Genomic DNA, 20,095 nt, shown 5'->3' with positions numbered 1-20,095 from the left:
AGGACTTTCTGGGAAATAAGCGAGCAAAGAATCACACTGAAATTGTCCAGAAAGTGGAGGGCTACAAAATGCTTGGTTGCAACGTGAGCATCAAGGTGCATTGTCTACATAGCCATCTTGATAACTTCCAGGAAAGGTCAATGATTAGCAAAGTGAATAATACCACCAAGATTTGAGGATCATGGAAGGATGGTATCAGGGTAGAAGGGATGTACATATGATGGCCGACTATTGTTAGTCCATCAGGGGAGATGGTCCACAGATTGAACACTCCAGGAAAAGCTAATAAGCGTAAATTTTTACCTTAACTGCTACTATTTACACACAATTTGACGTACAAAAACAATATATCCTTAATATAGACAAGATAACTTTAAATAAACATTTATACTTAGGTAATTTTTGGATTTTCCATTGTATGTATTACATTTTGTATGTTTTTTGAGAAAAATGGAGGGTATCCTGTATCTTAAAAAAGATGATGTGATAGAGAAAAACTGGAGTCATTTTTGGATTCACAAGCCAAAAGTTAGTAAGAAAAAACCCCCAAACAATTGTAAGATCTAAGTCAACGAAAATTGTGTTCCCCAGTAAATGGTCCCATGTAAATGGCTCATTAATGCTACTACATCTCTTCTGGCAAGCAGCGAAGACATTGCAGGTTCAGAAGCAGCTGCTCACCGCACCAGGAATCCCTCTACATGCCCAGTGGAGGAAAGAGAGAGGCAAAACTGAGTAGATGTGATAACGTTGGAACATTTACTGTTAACAGCTCTTCAACAGAAACAGCAGGAGGCGCTATTTTAATATTACTCCTGGAATATCTGGGTATAGAATTCTTTTTGTAAGTATAAATTCTTAAAAATCTTAAGAATTATAATCTGTTTCTAACTATAAACAATATTTTTCATGGGATAACCCCTTTAAGTGTGATTGGCAAAGGTCAGACACCCGTCAATACTTAGGTCCCAGAGAGCACATTTCAAAAGCTTGTACCACAGAAGAAAATAAGGCCGTGTCGACTGTGAAGACGATATGGGGTAACTATATGATCCCTGCGAGTTTGACCTCTGGGACCCCCACCAATCACGAGGACAGGGCTCCCAAAGGTTCTTGAATGAATGGAGTAGTGATCACATGCAACCGCCACTCCTTTCCTTTTGTTGGACTGCTGAATTAAGTTCAAGTTCTTAGCTATCCCCGACAGTCATACAGAAATGAATAGAGCAGTGGTGCACATCTATGACTACCATTCTATTCGTTCAGGGACCTTTAGGCCAGCCGTTCTTGTGAACATTTTTAAAGAGTGGTCACAAACTACATACACAAAAAGGATGAGAAATGTACGAATAGCTATAAGAAGACAACAAATGTGTGACACATTCATCATAAAGCATGAGATATTTATGTGCACATATATAGCACCAACCTCACATTTGATTGGGTAGTAGTTTAAAAAAAATATTCTGCAGGGATTTTTTTACAGTAGAAAACAGAATTATACATAGTACACAAATGTCAAAAATATCACACTTTTTAATCTGTAAATGTCCATGACCTCATTATCCTTTTGTCCTTCACTTAGTTTTGGCCCCAGGTTTCATCCTCACAAAAAATTCTGGCTGGTTTACACAGCGATGAGCTAATATCTGCGGGAAAATCCCAAAAAGTAAATTTACAATTAAAACCAAAAGTCTTGCCTGATCGGGAACTCGGTAGATGTAAGGCGTCCTTGCATGAAGGGATGCACCAATGTGAGAAAACTGTGCCTGCAGAGTGGAGAGGACCAACAATCACAAGTCAATACAAGGACACAGGATGTGCAATATATCAACATCCTCATCACTTGGAACAATGGTAAGAGCCTGTTGTGGAAAATATGCCATAAACCTGCTAATTGTTAAAAACATCTATATAAGAAAATGTTGAAATATTTCAGTTCTTACACTGATCATTTGAGGAGACACAATACACTGACACTCGCTGTTTTTGGCAGTTCGCTTTGCTGTATAGACTGGGACAGCTCAGCAGAGGGCAAAGTATAGGGTATGTGCAGGTTAAGAAAATGTCCGTTTTCTACTGCCACACTCATCCACGGGTTACACCTGGTATTAATATCGGTTTTACCGAAGTGAATGGAGCTGAGCTCCAATACCACAACCTGTGAAACTTGTGGTGCTGTTTCTAGAAGAAAACAACCATGTTTTTTCTAATACAGGCCAACCCCTTTACACCTTTCCAGCTCAGGATGTATCTCACATGTCTTTGTAGAGAGGCCCTTCAGGAGCCAAGAAAGTATATGATACATGCTTCCTACTAATGGCGGTATTTCAGACTATGGGACAGCTAGTGGATCAATTTGCATCTTGTTTAGAAGCCAAGAATTCTGGCTATAAAACAAGACTGACGACATGGTTCTAGCTACAGTACAGCCTGAGATAGAGGAGATTGAACAGAGAGATGACGCAAGAGCTGTATATACCCTACAACTCTCACTCCTAACTGTGTTTCTATTGGCTCTATCTCAGGATATATTGCAGCTAGAGCATTGTTGGTCAAAGATCGTAGCTTTAAAACAAGATCAAGTCTATATGCTTCATAGCATGAGATAGAGCAAGTAGAAGTGGTACCAACCCCTTCAATCAACTTTCACTTCAGTGTGAAGGAGGAGAAAGGGGGAACTAGGGGCTGCAGGGAGGAAGAGAGACAGAGATCAGTTCTTCCTGTATATAAACCCAGGGTAGGGGTAACATGGACTTTTGTTCACATTATTCCCTCCCTTATTAATAAGAAAATATACTTGCTTTGTGATGTAACATATTGGGGGGCTTTTATACATTCAGAAAAAGAAAGTGAGAAGATGAATACTGAGACGTCGTCAGTCAGAAAAGACATTTTCACCCACTGACTGTCGCCATAAATAATCATTTTCAACTAGCTACACACAAAACAAATATCAGTATTTGTGTGTATTTAGATGACTGTAGGACGATTCGGTTTTGTACCTGTATAACAGAAACACCTGATCCTCCCACAGTTCATCACAACCCGATATGTAGTGCAGTCATAGGAGTTTGCACGTTGCAGTGTAGTGGCCCGGAATTAACAACGCCCCTCCATAATTTATGCCTACGTTTGTCCTGTGCCTATGTGTTGTCAGTGTTTTCTATGTTGCATAAATATGATGTGTATTGCATAGCTGCAGCACTGAATGGGTTAACTGTCTGGTATGTGAGATGTCTGAGAAATGTATCTTGTTGTGTGTTACTTGATCGTGCTATATATGTGTGTGTTCTGACCGGTAGAGACAGCTGGAGAGAGTAAAAGAGTTTGGCCGGGAACAGAACCCCACAGATAACGTAGACTGTGGATTCTTCTGCTATCCTGTGATTTTCCTCTGTGCCACACCACTTTGTGTTCTGCCGCATTTTACAGCTGGCGTGACTTTGTACCACTCTTGGACTGTATACGGTAATTTCCTCAAGTAAACGAGCACTGCTGACCGTTCCCGGCTTTGCCCTTTAAACGTTTCCCTGTGTGTGGACTACTTATTTCTGCTATCTGGATTCACTGCAGAGGAAGGAACAGAGACGTCACGAGTGACAGGACTTCTAAGGTAATCTATGTTTTGGGTTACCCCCGTGAAACTCCCCCAGCGGTAACTTGGACGGGTCCCGTGCTACCCCCAGGGGAAGAGATGATAGAGCCTTGTGACAAGGCCCAAATCTACCCCGCTGTTCCACAGCTGTGGGCCGCTCCTCGGACGCTGCAGCAGCACAACCCCACTGACATTCACTAGATACAATGCAAAACTGCAATCTTCACATTTCACAACCAAGTTTGCCATCTAACCCTACCCTAAAATTAAATAAAGAAGATAATCACTTTAGATGGGTTTTCCCATGTTTTAAAGGTATGGCATATCTTTTGGATATGCCATCACTTTATGACTGTTGGGAAGCCAACCTTTGCGCTCAAAGTAGCGGAAACGCCGAGTCTGGTGATGTAAGTTTTATACTTACCTTCCACACCATTCCCTTTGTGTCAGCTGTCACTGAACACTCCTGGAGGATAACATAGGCGCATACATAGAATGAGAGTACTACATAGCAGAATAGTCTGCAGAATGGTTTGCAGCTGTGGGTTTGAGAGCAAACAGCGGAGGTAACAGCGGGGAAGGCAAGTATGAAACTTCCATTCCCGGATTCAGCAGGTCACCTACTTTGAGTCCATAAGCTTAGTTTATGGGGCTCAAAGTAGCTGATATACTTTCTTTGAAGGCCTGGAGAAACAAAGATGGCTGCATGTTTTTCTGACTACCTGATAGACACTGTCAGTAGTCTAAGACACTACATGCTGATCTGACCGGCAAGCACTGCTCACATGGGTAGCACTGGTTAATCAAAGCAGGTGTAGTGACTTAAAATAATGATGCATATTAATGCACATTTTTACCAGCTAGACGGAAAAGCCGGTGTGGCAATCTTTGTTTTTCCTGGTCCGGATGGTCGCTTTAACCCTTTCCAGTCCAATTTTTGTTTTCCCCCATTCTCCCTTCACCCTCCTGATCAGGAGGTTGCCGGTGGTCACATCATACTTCCGCATTCTCTCTTCATCCTCCTGATCTCGGCTGTGACTGATAGCCAAGATCAGGATGGCGCCGGCGGTCACATGATCACCGGGCGGAATGTGGAAGTAATACGTCCGCATTCTCTCTTCATTCTCCTGACCTAGGCTGTGAGTGACAGCTGAGGTCAGGAGGCTCCTGGTGGTCACATGATCGCCAGGCGGAATGCAGAAATGTTACTTTCGCATTCCCTCTGCATTAAATAGCACTAATTGAGCGCTATGTAATGTGTAAAAGAGAAGGCAGAAGGGGTTAAAAATAGAGATGAGCGAGCGTACTCGGAAAAGCACTACTCGCTTGAGTAATTTGCTTTATCCGAGTATCGCTGTGCTCGTCCCTGAAGATTCGGGTGCCGCTGCAGCTGACAGGTGAGTCGCAGGGGAGAGCGGGAGGGAGAGAGGAAGAGAAAGATCTCCCCTCCGTTCCTCCCCGCTCTCCCCTGCAGCTCCCCGCTCCATGCCGGCACCCGAATCTTCAGGGACGAGCACAGCGATACTCGGATAAAGCAAATTACTCGAGCGAGTAGTGCTTTTCCGAGTACGCTCGCTCATCTCTAGTTAAAAACCCTTTCTGCCTTCTCCTCGGAGGTCCTCGATAAGGACCAGTGCAGGAGTGCATCTGCACCCAATGTGTCTGACAAGCGGGTGCAGATGCACTCCTGCACTGCAGTGGCTGGCCTGTTCTGACTTTCGAGCTATAGAGGAATTCTATGATGTTGAAACAGGTCAGTCATTGGAATGGAAAGGGTCAATATCTGCAGAACCTATTTTTTATTGGCGCCTTATCTTTTAGGTATTCCACTAATTCTTTTCCACAGGGGAGTTAAAAAAGCTCAATTGAATCAGCAGTCATAATTCAAATGTTTTGTCTCACAGTTATTATCACCTTGGTTAAATGCTCTTATATTTGTATTAAATTAATGTTATGTTCACACTACCTGAGCCAAACCACCAGCATAAATAAGGGTAAGATCCGGCATCCATGTGCATCCAGGAACCAGGAGACCGTACAGAGTGATAAGATTGTAAGGAACAGAATAGAACATATATACCAGCATCTGCAAAAAATGTATATATATATTCTGTGAACACAGTAACCACACTATTCCCCATAATTCACACCTGACTACAGCTAGCCCCAATATTCCTAGAAAACAAGATATGAGGGGCTGTTGGTGGGGCTCTAGCTGCCCCGTCTGTGACATGGAGGAAACATTATGGTCCCAGGCAATTTCCTTTCTATGCAGCACAGAGCTACAGTGCACAAGAGGAAACTACTTGAGATCACTATTACTTGATTGTTCTCTTCTTGTTACAGGCAGCCACAGAGAAAGCTAAAGTATATCAATATTGTGAGAGTCCCACCCAAACTCTTAACTCCTGTTTTCTTGAACCCTGGGGTGAGTAGGAGTGGGGGCATATTTGCAGTATGTAGTAGTCTTTAAGAAACCAATGCTGTTAGCGATCCTTTATCTGATTGATTTCTACTACTTTACAGACATCTATTCGTACAGGATGTTCAGTAGGTATATAGTTACAAAATTACCTGGAGCTTTGGGTAGGCTGCGGGGTCTTTTATATACGGCTCCTGAAGTTGTATGTAGAACCGACAAAGATCAGAAGGACAGTCTAAAGCAATCTGTGATGAAATGCACAAGTATTAAACATATCCAATTCTCCTTTACAGACTTGTCTCCAGTTCATTTACCAAATAGTGATACACCATATTATTTATTTTGGCAATGTATAATTTATCTATTATGTCATTTATACTGTAAGGTGAACCCTGTAAAAACAAAAACCCCAATACAATGGGCTGGGTTTTTTTTCACCCCCTCCCACAAAATAGAATAAAATAAATAAAAAAGTTATACAATCCATTATATATACCATAAAATGGTTCCACTAAAAATACAATTTGTCCCACATAAAAAACAACCCACATATGTTTCAAAATATTAAGAAGTTATAGCATTTGAAATGCAGAGATGGAAAAACTAAAAAAAAAAATGCACCACACTGGGCTGCGTTCCTAAGGGGGTTATACCAGAACCCCTTTAGCCTTTACTGGTAGCTTGACAGGAACAAACAGTTTTGTTATTGGGGCTCCAGGCCCCTAGCCACACCTCTGTCCTTCCTCCTCAGGTCTTAACTCATCTTAGTTATATTCTAGGACGTCTCAGAAGAGGCCGTACAGCTGTCTTCACTGAACAAAGTACTGCCCTCACTGAATAGAATACAGTATATAACTCACCATTCCTCGGAATATACAAAAGATAGTCGCAGCAATAAGGTACATGGCCATCAGCAGGTCTGACGGTCTGCTTAATATATTTTTTTGCTGAATATTTTGGACCATCTGCAGAAAACAAAGATTTGAGTTTACATAAAGCTCACAAGTAAAATAATTTCCTGACTCAGAATAAAAAAAATATTTCATTTAAAACCATGTATGGGGAAATTTATAAAAGTACTTGCTGATCTTCTGGCATAAAAAGTTGGAAATGTTGCACATGGTGTACTTGCACAAAAATGTGCAACTTTATGGCTATTCTAGAAAGTGGGTGTGGCTTAGAGGAAGCATTGAGCAGCACGTGGCCCAATACATTTGCTATAATTTATGCTAGAAACTGAAAAAATTATAGCACATATCTATGGCAGCTCATGCCCTTGTATCTACTTTTCTCCCTATCTATCTACAGTCTGGGTGATCTGTCCCCCCCTTATAACTTGGATGGTTTACTCCCTCTCCAGACTCTGAACTGCTATGTACAACATCCTCTTCTCCTGCTGTTATCTAGAATACTGAGAGAAGCAAATGTGACAACAGGGAGAGCTGACACAGAAGCAGCATGACCGCCAGCTAAGTTAAGGAGTTACACAGACTCTACAGCACCAAACTAGTTTTTTTTAATGAAGACCATTTAAAAAGTTGCTTACTTTCACATTATGAAGACAAGAGTTGGAACCGCCTTTTGAAATACAGACAGAAAGAAGAGAACAGCAGGGTGCCCCCTCCCTAATAGTCGCATTCACCTCCAGATGAACATCATGAGGAAAATAACTGCTGATCTCCAACCCATACTCCAAAAAGACAACTGACTTAACCCTTTCCAATCCACTGTCTGACGTCTAAAGACATTATGATTCAAGGCTGTACAGCTCCGATGTTAGAAGATGTCCGTCGGGGTTCTCTTACTGTATATTGCCAACCCTTTCTGCTGTCGGAGCCTATCCAACGCGTCACCTCTTGCAGTACTGGCTTTAGCCAGCAGATCGCGCCATTGTATAACAGCAGAAAAAGAGTAAGTCCCCTAGGAAAACCAAGATACAAATTGGATTGGAAAGGGTTAAGGAAGAATACCTCTCCTCTCATACAAACAGCCACTAAATATAAGAAATCTCCTTGTCAGAAGTTCCATCTCATAACCATCAAAGATCGACACAACAGAAAATGCAAGACCTGTACGCACATCCTACCTACCGACACACTCCACATACCCAACACACAACAAGACTACAGAATCACAGACAGTTTTTCCAGTACATACACAGACACACAACAACAAAGAAGCTGTGGGGAGCCATTTCTGTAGCCTGGATCACAGTTTAATGGAACTAAAAATTTTGATACTTACAGGACTTTTTACAAAATAACAGAAAAATTTAAACTAATGAGGACTTTCCTGACATTAACATGTGGGCTTAACTTAACCCAGGGCTATATGTTATACAACCTGGACACTTCACACCCATAAAACTTCTCTGTAATTTCCTCATCATCACCTCACCCCATTTCATCTTGTACATAAACCTTAGTCCTATAACTCAAGACTATCATTTATGATGTTTAAATGCTGCGCTCTTCCTCTCATGCGTCATCCTGCCTGCTTTAAGTGTAAATGAATCACTGTGTCTCTATCCTGTTATGTGCAACCACGTAGAAAGGAGAAGAGCAGCACTCCAGGGAATTAAATCACAAACGAATCTTTATTGTGCCCATAGACCACCACTTATTCAGGACTTTCCTTCCTTACATTGTAAGGTATTGCGTGTGCTGTGACTAATTGGCTTTCTTTGTCTACGTATCCTGTTATGTGCAGTATAAATGTTTCCTCAGATATAATCTGATTAAGCTTGATGAAGGGGCATTAAGTAGTATCCAAAGCTTGCATGTATAATTTTTCTGGTTAGCCAATGAATATATCACCTCTATAACACGTTTGTCATTTTTATACAAGAGTAAACATGGTACCATGCTATTTTTGCTCTACTGTACAAAAATACATTAGCAAACAAAAAAGTTAGTGCAAAGTAAACCTGGTTAAGAAGCTTTATCTTATACATTAGATTGTAAGGATATTAGATCAGGAAGATAAATACATCAACTCAGTGCCAGTTTTCAGGTCATTAACTGTCCAGATTGTCTGTAACAGTAACCATGAAAGGGATTGCCCGGTTACTGGAGAACCCCTCTTCAATAGGACCGTCTGTGTGAAAATAATAAACAATGAGATACTTACCCCTCAGCGGCCACCATGCAGTCCTGTGACAAATAATGTCACAGAGAATCAGATGACCGCTGCAGCATCACTGCATGTTCTTCTGGCATCGGTGCTCACTGGGTACCATGATGCCAGGAGTTCAAGAATGCGATGCTGGAGCCTCTCATTAGCTAGATTTCCTGTGACATCATCTGTCCAACAAATGTTGGGACTGCAGCGAACAGCTGCGCTGGATCCTGACGGTCGTGGAGGGGTAAGTATGTTTCCTGTTTGTTATTTTCACACAGGACAACCTTTTTAGTTTCAGCAATGATTCTTATCAGTTTCATTTACAAATGTTACCTTTGAAGATGGATTTATGATAACAGATGGTTGGTTGTATATTCTGTATCCAGCCCATAGGGAAAGTAAAATATATGGGAAGCTCCAGAAAAATGCAGGACAAATTCTTCTTCCATATTTACCTAGAAAAAAAAAAAAAAGATATTCATGTCTTAGAAAATACTGTAAAAAAACTGGTTAAGGTGCGTTTACACGGAACGATTATCACTCAAAAAAAAAAAAATTAACTGGATCGTTCGAAGTTAAACGATATTGTTAAGGGTAAAGGCAGCCAACGATTCATGGCTCATTTCATGCAAGCATAGCAAACATCGTTGGCTCCTTCGCTAATTGTTCGGTTTAAATACTGATCGTTCAGTCATTCTCATTCACTTATATAGTGAATGTGAACGACTTAACAAATGAACGACTCATCTTCCTGTATAAACAGGCTGCACAAGTGAACCCCTTACATTGTTTACTAATTCAAACGATAAATCATTATGTCTAGAAGAACCTTTTTACAGATAAGCCTAAACTTCATTGCTTACAATATCAGGCCCCCTGTCCACGGGTGTTGCGGTATCCCGCGGCGGATCTCCACCGCAGAGCCGCTGCCGAATCTCCGCTGGTCAGCCCTATCTGATAGATAGGCTGACCGCAGAGAATCAGGGCATTTGCCTGCCGCGAGCTGAGAAATCGCAATGATTCTCCACTCGTGGACAGTGTGTCGGCGCTTTCCATAGCAGTGCTATGGAAAGCTTTAGAGGGCGTGATCCGCCGGCGAAATCACACCCGTGGACATGCACCCTTATTCTGATGTTCACTGAACTCATGGGCTGAATAGTAACCTATTACATTACCCTGGCAAAAAGGGTTTGTGGCATATGTAATGTAAAAGACCACGTCTGTGAAGATATTTATACAATAATAAAAACTTGAAGGGCCAATAATCTTAGCATGTTGTGATAGCCCTGATAGAACCGGAACTACAGCCATTTAAAGAACGAACTCGGTTTGCCCTAAACTGTAATCTCCTTTTTTCTGCAGATGGAACAGCTCATCCAAAACTGCTGGGGGGTTAAGGCTAACTTTTCTATTTAAAAGCAGAATCCCGATTTTGCAAGACTGTTAAACAAGGATAAGGAACTTAAAAGTTTGTGCATATAACTTACCAACAATACTTCCAGGAATAAAAACAATCATACTCATTATAATGGATCCAACCCAGTAAAGGCCAATGGTCCTGTAGCTCTGACTGTTAGATATAAGAAAGTTGTAAGAGCATGGAGTATGTAAAAGATATCAGCTTGTACATTGTACATTTTTGCTGGGAGAATAGGCTAAATTCAAGAAGCTTATCAAACTTTTCATTGACAGGAAGCAATGAACAGAAAAAAGCAAAAGGAAATACCTAATTTACATCCTGTGCCCTGCATTGAACAATGAAAGTAATGGAACTGTGCCAGATGGTCCCCACTGACTATAATGGGGTTTGTCCTGTTTCCAGCATGCTGAGCCATTATGTTTAGGATTTCATGCTGGATCTACAGTGGAGACTCCAGCACAAATGTGAATGGGGCCTAAAACCCAAAGTATACAATACATTTTTGGATCTTTTTCTTTATAGAATCATTAAAGGAGTTTTGTCATTAAAAAAAAAAAAAAAATCTATTCTCTCCTATTCCTTTCCCCCCAGTCTCCTTACCACATCTTCTCCTGGCTAAGCTGCTGCAGTGTCCCGGTGGAACCTCACCGCATGCTGGCAGTCTTATTATCAAGGCCTCATTCCTCTCAATTCTTCTGGCCCGAGTCAATGAAAGTTAGGTCCCTGTGCTGTAGCGTTCACTGCCTAGGAAGGAATTGTAATCTATTTCAGAGGCAGCTCGCATGAGCAGTCTCGGAAGCAGATAGGCAATCCCCCTGCTGGCCTGTGAGCTGTGATGTGACGTACATTGGCTGACAGGAAGAAGACTGCCTGTAAATGTACGTAACCTCACAGGAAGGAGAAGAGTCAGACAGCTGAAGGTGAAGTAAGCCCCCGGACTGCAGAAGACAGGAGAAGATGGGGGGAGGAATAGGTAAGTATAGGATTTTTCTGTTACGTTCACACGAATGCAACCCAAGACACGGGTGTTGGGACAACTGACCCTATGCTGCAGGGAAGATGGCAAGGCGCTAGCTAACAAGCGGGGCGATTGCCTCTATAAAGGCGGCCCTGCGCTGGAACCTCGGCCCTGCTCTCCCTGAAAGGGCGATACTCACAACCAGGCAGAACTGACACATTAAATGCACAAACCCACTTGCCACTCAACCTCACACACGAAAGCAGATGGTAAAGCTAAATATAAAAGCGAGGGATTAGTTCGTACATTGGTCAATGTACTTAAGCTACAAGGTCCTGATAAGGCTCCTCGTGTTTTGCAGTCCCTACTCTAGAAAGACACTAAACAGACAGCACAGGACACCATTCACTCAGCAACACACTGGGGTTAGCATGCTAGACACACAACCACATAGAACAGGACAGTTCACTCCTCATGTCTAGTGTTCTGCTCAGACATACAGAACTTGACACTGATCACACCATATACACAGAACAGGGCCATCCACACCTAATGTCTGGCCACCTGCACAAACACTGGACAAGCCCCTGTTCAAACACATAACACTTTTACAGGCATGCAAAACCAACAAACCCTAGAGTGAAGGGAAACCAGCTTCTTCTAGCAGAGGGAGGATATTTATCTGCAACCAGACCAGTGGAGATTAGCTAGGAGGAGAACACCACACCAAGGCAGCTCAATCATTCCACACCTGTGAGGCTGTGCTGCTAGAAAGCAATGTAGCACAACCTAATACTTTATTTTTTAATGACAGAACCCCTTTAAGCTTTATTTACAAAAAACATAACTTTTAACGATTGTAGAATACAATTTATTCATGTTGTCAAAGCCACTTACTCCCATGCAATTGCTGCCACCATCAGAAGATACATCAAGTAATGAGCAGTGCCATCCCAGTAACAGATCATATGACCATGCGCTGTGTTCAGGTAAGGCTCAGTCTGCAGGAAAATGCATACAAGGTGAAGTCATTATTTATATTCTACACACATACTCTAACCAGATGTGTAGATGCAGCTCAACCTGTCTGTGAAATCATAGCAAGCATGTTTTATTAATGTATTTCCTCAGCTGCTGCAGAACATAATATATCCAATAGACTGCAGTTAACTAGACATGATTTGCTGGTTTATTCCAGTTAAACCTGTATTCTGACATTTCCTCAAAGCATTGTTGGAGCATAATAAAGTGCATCTATTGCCTTCGCATAGTGAAACAAGTGAACAAATATTTATTATCACTCAACATATTAAATTACAGGTGACCTGAATAAAAATCTGCCACCTCTGCCAAGGTGCAAGCTTAAAGCGCTTTCTGTATATTCAAAAGGGAAGAGAGCTGTCAGTCACCATGCAGTGGGTGGGGAGAAGCCGCTCTGACTCGCAGCTCCGTTCTGAGTCAAACTTCAAAAGAAAAGAAGGCTGAGAGGAGACTTAATAGCGGTCTACAAATATCTGAAGGGCTGTCACAGTGCAGAGGGATCTCATTTGCACAAGGAAAGACTAGAAGCAATGGGATGAAACTGAAAGGGAGGAGACACAGATTAGATATTTGAGAAAAAAACTTTCTGACAGGTTACCACGGGAGGGGTGAGTTCTCCTTCAATAGAAATCTTCAAACAGTGGCTGGACAGACATCGGTCTGGGATGATTTAGTAAATCCTGCACTGAGCAGGGGGTTGGACCCGATGTCCCTGGAGGTCCCTTCCAACTCTATGATTCTATGTGTGTTTATTCCGAAACTCTGTAGCGTTTTAGAATACTACATGCACTGGGGCATACATGTCCTGGGTTCATGCAGCCCATGGTTCGGGCAGCATGTACGCACTGTCAGGTTGACTTCAATCACAGTAACAGTAGGTGAGTTCATTGTGGCACATTCATGAAAATTTGTGGACCAAGGTAGTTATTGGTATTAGTGTATCTTGACGCCACCGGAAGCTAGGGGTTTGACAGGGAAAACGCCCCTGTCACACCCCTAGCTCCTGATAGGGTCATGAGCAGAAGGTCCTGGAAGGTGCTAAAGGGCTGCTATGTGACTGAGCAGCCCTCTGCAGTGAAACACCTGTCCCCCACAGCCTAAGGTTTTTAAAGTGACATTGACACGGCGCTGAAGGCTCCAAGGTCTGCTCCTCCTGGAGGTCTATGCGGGCGCAACCTGTAACTGTCAGTTGGCCGCCGCTGTAGGGTCCATGCTCTGCTTAAGTAGTGTGCGGGGGAGGGGACGCATGTAAGCGACTGCTGTGCGGCGCTGTGCGGCGCCTGTGTGTATGCATGGTGTATTTAAGTTACTGAACAGCTGCTGCTCTGTCCTCCCTGCTGTGCATCGCAATACTACTCATATGTGGGGGTGTGGGGCCCGCTTCACGGCAGTCTGTGCCCTGACTACTGAAGACTCTGCGCTGTTACACAGAGCGAGGTACCGGCTCGTGGTAAGACAGCGGGGAACGGTTATTACGCTTGGCCAATCCTCCCCTGCTACCCGGCCCACCGCTTAGGACCCAAAGAGCCATAACTGCAGGCCACCGTGCCTTCAAAGGACTTTCAGCTGCAGCATAACTTTAGTGGGCTGCCAGGACCTGAGAGGACCAGAACTTTGCAGCCAATCAGCATCAGGGGGCGTCACCCCCATGTCAATCTTAAAGCAACCAGGACTTCCTGGTGGCGTCAGGATACACTAATGCCGTAGTTGTTACCATAGAAGTCACTAGGATAAAACATATTGTTATCTAACCTATTTTATACAAATACCTACCGTTAGACCACGGCTCGATTAGAACTGCATTTGCAGCATTTTTTCCATAACTGCCTAAAACCTTTGTACGGTTCCGTATATTATCTATATAACCAGTAAATGCACTTGTGTATGGGAATTAGCATGTATTGCTTCTTTGTTAAGTGTTTTTCCATTCATTCAAGAGGGATTTTTGAGAAATTGCCAAGGGTTTAGAAACAGTAGTTATGTCTTGTGGTTTATCGGTAGAAGTTATGTTCCGTTATATTTTGTATTCCTGCGGTGACATAACGTCTTTCAGTTTTAGTTCATCATGTCCTATCTGTAATAATGTAGCTGGGGGACTTCCCAACTCCTCCTATTATGTGTATACAGATCCATGTTATTGTGCATTGTGTGGTCACTTGCATTACATCTGGCTTGTGATGTGCTCAAACTATTGATCGTAGTAAGCTATCTTATCAGCAAACAATACTTGGTGTCTACGGTATTTAAATGTCCGCACCGCTGGATTTTTTAAGCATTCATTACATATCTATTTCTCAATAATATATATCAGCTGGTATCACCTTGATTAGTTAGTCCTTTCTATCTGAAAGTCATGACTCTCTTCTCAGGTAGTCCTGTGATCTCAATTTTGACCAGCTCAGATTTACTTGGGTTTATATATTCTTAAAGGGGTTCTGTTATAAAAAAAAATCAACACTTACTATTCCTTCCTAGGCAGTTTACTTACCGCACCTTCTCCCCGCCGATCTTCTCCTGGCTCCTCACCTCCAGACGTCCAATTCTTCATCTTCCAGTGACGAAGTATCCATTAGCTACAGTCTTCTTCCTGCAGGTCAATGTATGCTACGTACATTGCGTTCACTGCCCAGCAGGAAGCGCCGGTTGCTATGTCGGGCTAATACCGAGACTTCACCTGAGCGCAGTCTCATCGCGAGAGTTCCTATACTAATGCCGCAAGACAGTCTCGGCTATTGCTCGGCATAGCATCCGGCGCTTCCTGCTAGACACTGACCTGTCGGAAGAAAGCCGTAGCATGACAGAAGAAGAGGATCAGTTCGGCTTGCATTGAGGTGACCCAGGGGGACTGCAGGAGCCAGGAGAAGATCGGTGAGTAGAAGATGCAGTAAGTAGACTGCCTGGAGAGGAATAGGCAAGTACTGATTTATTTATTTTTTATGACAAAACCCCTTTAAGCTACTTAGTGAGCACACTGTAACTCATGGAGTGTACCACACATGCTCTTCAGAGAACGACACAAACACTCCTATCACAGTTAATGATGATGATCACACAGCTCCTGTCATACATTTAGAATAAAGGAGATCACAACACATCCTCCTGTCTATATACTTATGGTCTGTAGCTTATTTAGGTGGATACAGAAGGTAATTGCAATGTTTCTCCTGCAGCTGAGAAGATAGTCTCTAGCTGTTCATGTAATACTGTGCTGATACACCATGGGACTGATGCGTCAGCACAGAAAAGTGAAAGTAGAAATCTCAGTATCAGACAGGAGGCTGCACTGCATGGAAGTGACTGCAATATACAACAAGAAACCTTCAGAGTGTGACAGGCAAGTCAGGCGAGGGGTGCAGGGATGGAAAAATGTGATTTCGCCTTATGACCCTTTAATGGATCAACTTTACACAAACAGAACACATCAACTATATGTTCTCCTGATGCTCTGGCATTCTCACGATAATTACATCAACCTTGTTACCATTGTCTTCAAATGTCAGCGGTTGCCATGTACTGTCATGTATTTCAAGCTTCCATATTATTTAGTAAAATAGAAGATACACATTTAATCCACTCCTCTGGTCACACCTAAAAAGGCCCAAAAGTTATTTTACTGCAGCTAATTTGCAGCCTCAGCACTTCCAATACTTACACCCCTGCTTAAAGGCATCCAGGCAGCAGAAATAGGAGATGATATTATAATGTTCTTTTTAAGAATTTAGCACCAACTGAAAAGTTCAACCATTGTAAACTAGTAATCTGCTGCACAGATTTTCCATTCTGTATTTGGCATTAAAAAAATATTAAATACATCCATAAAGAGATTTATTTTCTGGAACAGAAATCTGCAAGGTGGATTAAAGTATTTCTTAAAGAAGAGGAAAATAATTGGAACAAACCAAATCAGCAGAGTACATATGTGTATGTACTAAGCTGTGGTCAGGTTGCTATGGGCACGCGGAATAGATTACTTCATAAGGACTCTCTCACACATACCGGAGTATACCGCAGGATGCTGTGGAATATTCCACCATGCGGAAAACTTCGCACATTCAATGTGGATTTTGATGCAGAATTGAAAATAGCAGAAATCTGCCAGCAATTCCACATCAAAATCCACATTTAGATACGCAAATTTTGGTGCGGATATGCAGAACAGTTTTGCAGAATTTTCCGGTATGCGTGAAAGAGCTGGGCTCACTTGGCTGTAAGCATAAAACCCTGCAGGGCTCTTTCAACATTTTAAGAGCTGTGAACCCAGGAAGTAACCCATGTACTTGTACTCACGCCTGTGGTCATGCACAGTACAACTTTTTTTTTTGTTTATATTACCTGCACCATCACTTAGCGATGACGTGTATACCCACTGCCCATATGCAATGTAAATGCAATAGGGGTGCATGTATATAAGCGACAATACAGTACAATGGGCTCTATCTTGCATATATATGCGGCAAAATAGAACAAGCTGCATATAGAACACGCTATTTTGTGCTACGCAATTCCACCAAGCTAATATGAGTGGAAGGCAATGTAACGGATTGCCTGCGAGTTACCTTGTATGACAAGGGTGTACCAGCCCGCGTAATATGTGGTATACATACGGTCGTGTGAGCCCAACCCTATAAAAAAGGCTGATAAGGGACAACTGCAGCAGCTAAAATACTACAAAATATTTGTTTGCTTTATTTAAAGTGAAATTCCAGTAAAAAATATAAACTTCGCGGATCTCTCAGATCATGGTGTAGGAGTATGTGGAGCTCTTTCTCTATCTCAGCTTTTGTGTTCTCATCATATTCTTGATACAGCATGCCTCTCCGCCCATACAATGCTAAAGCGGTTTTCATGTAGATTTAAAGGCGTTACCTCTTTTAAATACAGGGTCATAAATCCATCAATAATTCCATCCTGTTCAAGTCCAATGATTAGGCCCACCACACTGGTGAAAGCGAACACTGCGTATACTGCAATGAAAAACAAGACATATTTACAAAAATAGAATGGTGACAACTTTTAGTAAGCAGGGTTATACCTGGACCCAAAACTGTTCTACACACAGGCAGAAAGTATATACACGCTGAATGACCACTTTATTACAGACACCAGCCCTTTTATGATAGCGCTTCCCTATGGAAATTAGACCTGTGACTCCGGAGTGCTGCGTATAATCAAGTGAGCAAAGTTTTTGTGGATTGTTTTCACTGTTAATCCACATTACAATTGGACAATTGAGTGATATGAGCAACTTGGAACAAGGCCAGGATTTCAAAAACTGCCAATCTTGTGGAATTTTCTTACACAACGGTGTCGAGAGTATACCAAAAATGGTGTGAGCAAGAAAAAAACCTCCAGAAAAGGGGAATACTATCTATGTAAACTTATCAACAAAAGGGACCAAAGGAGGATGGCAAGTATTGTTCTGTCAAAAAGATGGTGCACAGTCAAGCAAATTGCAGCCAAATACAATGCTGGTGCTCCAACTGATGTGTCTGAATGTATAACTTATCATTGCTTAAGGCGCTTTTACATACAAAGATAATCCTTCAAACAACTGAAAGAATTAAAGATTTAGCAATCCATTTTCATAAAGTGTTATTGGTCATTAACATTTCATCATCTTCATTTGCATGTAAAATGACCTGCAGTAGTTGTTTGCAGAGCCCAGCAGGTGTTTAAACACACTCCCAGCTGTGCAAACAGCTGCCAACACATTCCATTGTTCTCTTCGCAGCTAGTATAACCATGCCATTGGGAGAACATCCTGCAGTCTATTGAGAGATGAGCGAAAGACATTCAAATGGAATGTATTTGCTCAGTTTTTCAGCGGCTGAACGATGGATTTTATGTGAAGTAAAATCCATTGTTCAAATGAAATGTGCACGATGCCCGCGTTTATATGTAACAATTATCGCTCATTTTCGACCGTTTGGACAAATTTTGAGCAATAATCGTTACGTGTAAAAGGGCCTTTAGTATGGATGGACTATAACAGCAGACAAACAGTTTAAGTGCTTTTGCTCTCTAAGACTACAGTGGATAAAAGAGAACAAAAATTGGTTAACCAAGCAGTGGAAAAACATCACCTGGTCAGATAAATGCAGATTTCTGTTGCAGCATGCTGGTGGGAGGGTCAGAATTTGGAGCAAGCAGCACAAATTGATGACCACCCCCTTCCCCATCAGCTCTTTGGAACAAGTCAGTACCTTCATCTAGTTAATCCTGTCCACATGAGCCAATATTCATCCAGAACTATTTCAACACCTAGTGGAATCTATGCCATAAGGAACTGCTGCACTTCTAAAGGCAGGTCAAACAAACATGCTACTAGATGGGTGTCAGTATGTGTAATATACAGTATATATTAGTCCATAAATATGCAGCACTCTCTAGTCAATAAAGTGCAGTAGTCCAGGTCCCTGGCAAGCCTTCACATCCGGGGGATTCATCTGAACATGACATTCAGACACAACACTGGCCAGCTCCATAGACTGTCATTACTTTAAAAATGGAACATGTGACAGCATAAAGCTGTAAAAATAGAAAAAGTTGGATTTATTCCTCCATGACCAGTAGCAACATTTCGACCAGTCAGTCTTTGTCATTACCGAGATGAAGACCAAAGATGCAATCTTTGGTCTCCGCTTACGCAGGTTGCCATTCTTTTGCAGTATTTTTACAGTAGAGAATAGTGTAGGTGAAACAGAATAGCAAGCCTGTAGTCCTTTAACAATCCAGACCCATCTCCGGGCATCTATACAGACTTATGTTCATCACACCCAACATGACTACTACAGCATGTCTAAAACTGCAGTGTGCATGTCATTTCAACAGAAGGATCATAGGGGGCAGTCTGTGTAAGAGGGAGGATGTCTGTCCATTTTGGTCTCAACCATCCTGCCACAGGGACAGAGATGAAGCTTGGAAGGGTGAGTAACCCACTGAACACCAGGAATACTGACATTAACCCCTTCACTGCCCCAGGGATGTTACCATAAACCAATTAACTACCCTAGATAATTATAACAATATTTTTAGCACTGTTTTGGATTACCCAGTCTAGAAGAAACAGCACCCAGTCCTCTGACTTCACCACTCACTACCTTCAAAGACTTAAGAGGAACAATATCAAATAATAATTACTGTGCTCCACTGCTGTTGAAAGACCTGACAATAGAACATAAGTTTAATTCTCCTTGGATACCTAAGCCATACACAACATGTAACTTTTTGCCACATGGATTTTAATGCATATTATTACACTTTATGTATAAAAGATCAGTCTGCTCACCTTTGCGATCCACAAAACTTGGGATATATAGGGATTACCCTATTGGGATGGGTAAAAAAAAGAGTGCACATATAATAGTTATACAAGAGTATTAGGTCACAAAGCCATAGCTGGCAAATGTATAGAGACTAATGGAAAATGTAATATTATAATGATTGTTAGTAGTCGATTTGTGTAATTGCATCAAAGTATTGCCTCCTATGGCATATTCTCTAATTGGTTAGTTGTAGGTCACATGATTCTGGTGT

At 42.0% G+C, this 20,095-nt stretch overlaps 1 protein-coding gene across 2 annotated transcripts in view; it reads right to left on the bottom strand.

The window, feature by feature from the left end:
- Positions 1 to 1,386: 1,386 nt before the first annotated feature.
- TM6SF1 (transmembrane 6 superfamily member 1) overlaps positions 1,387 to 20,095 on the bottom strand; it is a 33,884-nt gene continuing 15,175 nt past the window's right edge. The window contains exons 2-10 of one of the 2 annotated variants that reach the window (XM_066592670.1): positions 19,848 to 19,886; positions 17,426 to 17,523; positions 12,416 to 12,519; positions 10,628 to 10,710; positions 9,474 to 9,595; positions 6,881 to 6,985; positions 6,173 to 6,265; positions 5,565 to 5,684; positions 1,387 to 1,769 (exon numbers count right to left, since the gene is read on the bottom strand). In XM_066592670.1, the coding sequence (XP_066448767.1) occupies positions 1,578 to 1,769; positions 5,565 to 5,684; positions 6,173 to 6,265; positions 6,881 to 6,985; positions 9,474 to 9,595; positions 10,628 to 10,710; positions 12,416 to 12,519; positions 17,426 to 17,446 (840 nt within the window). In that variant the 5' untranslated portion in view covers positions 17,447 to 17,523; positions 19,848 to 19,886 and the 3' untranslated portion in view covers positions 1,387 to 1,577. The remainder of the gene's footprint in view (positions 1,770 to 5,564; positions 5,685 to 6,172; positions 6,266 to 6,880; positions 6,986 to 9,473; positions 9,596 to 10,627; positions 10,711 to 12,415; positions 12,520 to 17,425; positions 17,524 to 19,847; positions 19,887 to 20,095) is intronic. The other variant, XM_066592669.1, reaches the window with a different exon arrangement.

This window comes from Eleutherodactylus coqui, chromosome 2, assembly GCF_035609145.1.
Source record: "Eleutherodactylus coqui strain aEleCoq1 chromosome 2, aEleCoq1.hap1, whole genome shotgun sequence".
Taxonomy (NCBI): Eukaryota; Metazoa; Chordata; class Amphibia; order Anura; family Eleutherodactylidae; genus Eleutherodactylus; species Eleutherodactylus coqui.
The sequence above is the reverse complement of the archived record's forward strand: the minus strand, read 5'-3'. Positions and strand labels throughout refer to the sequence as shown.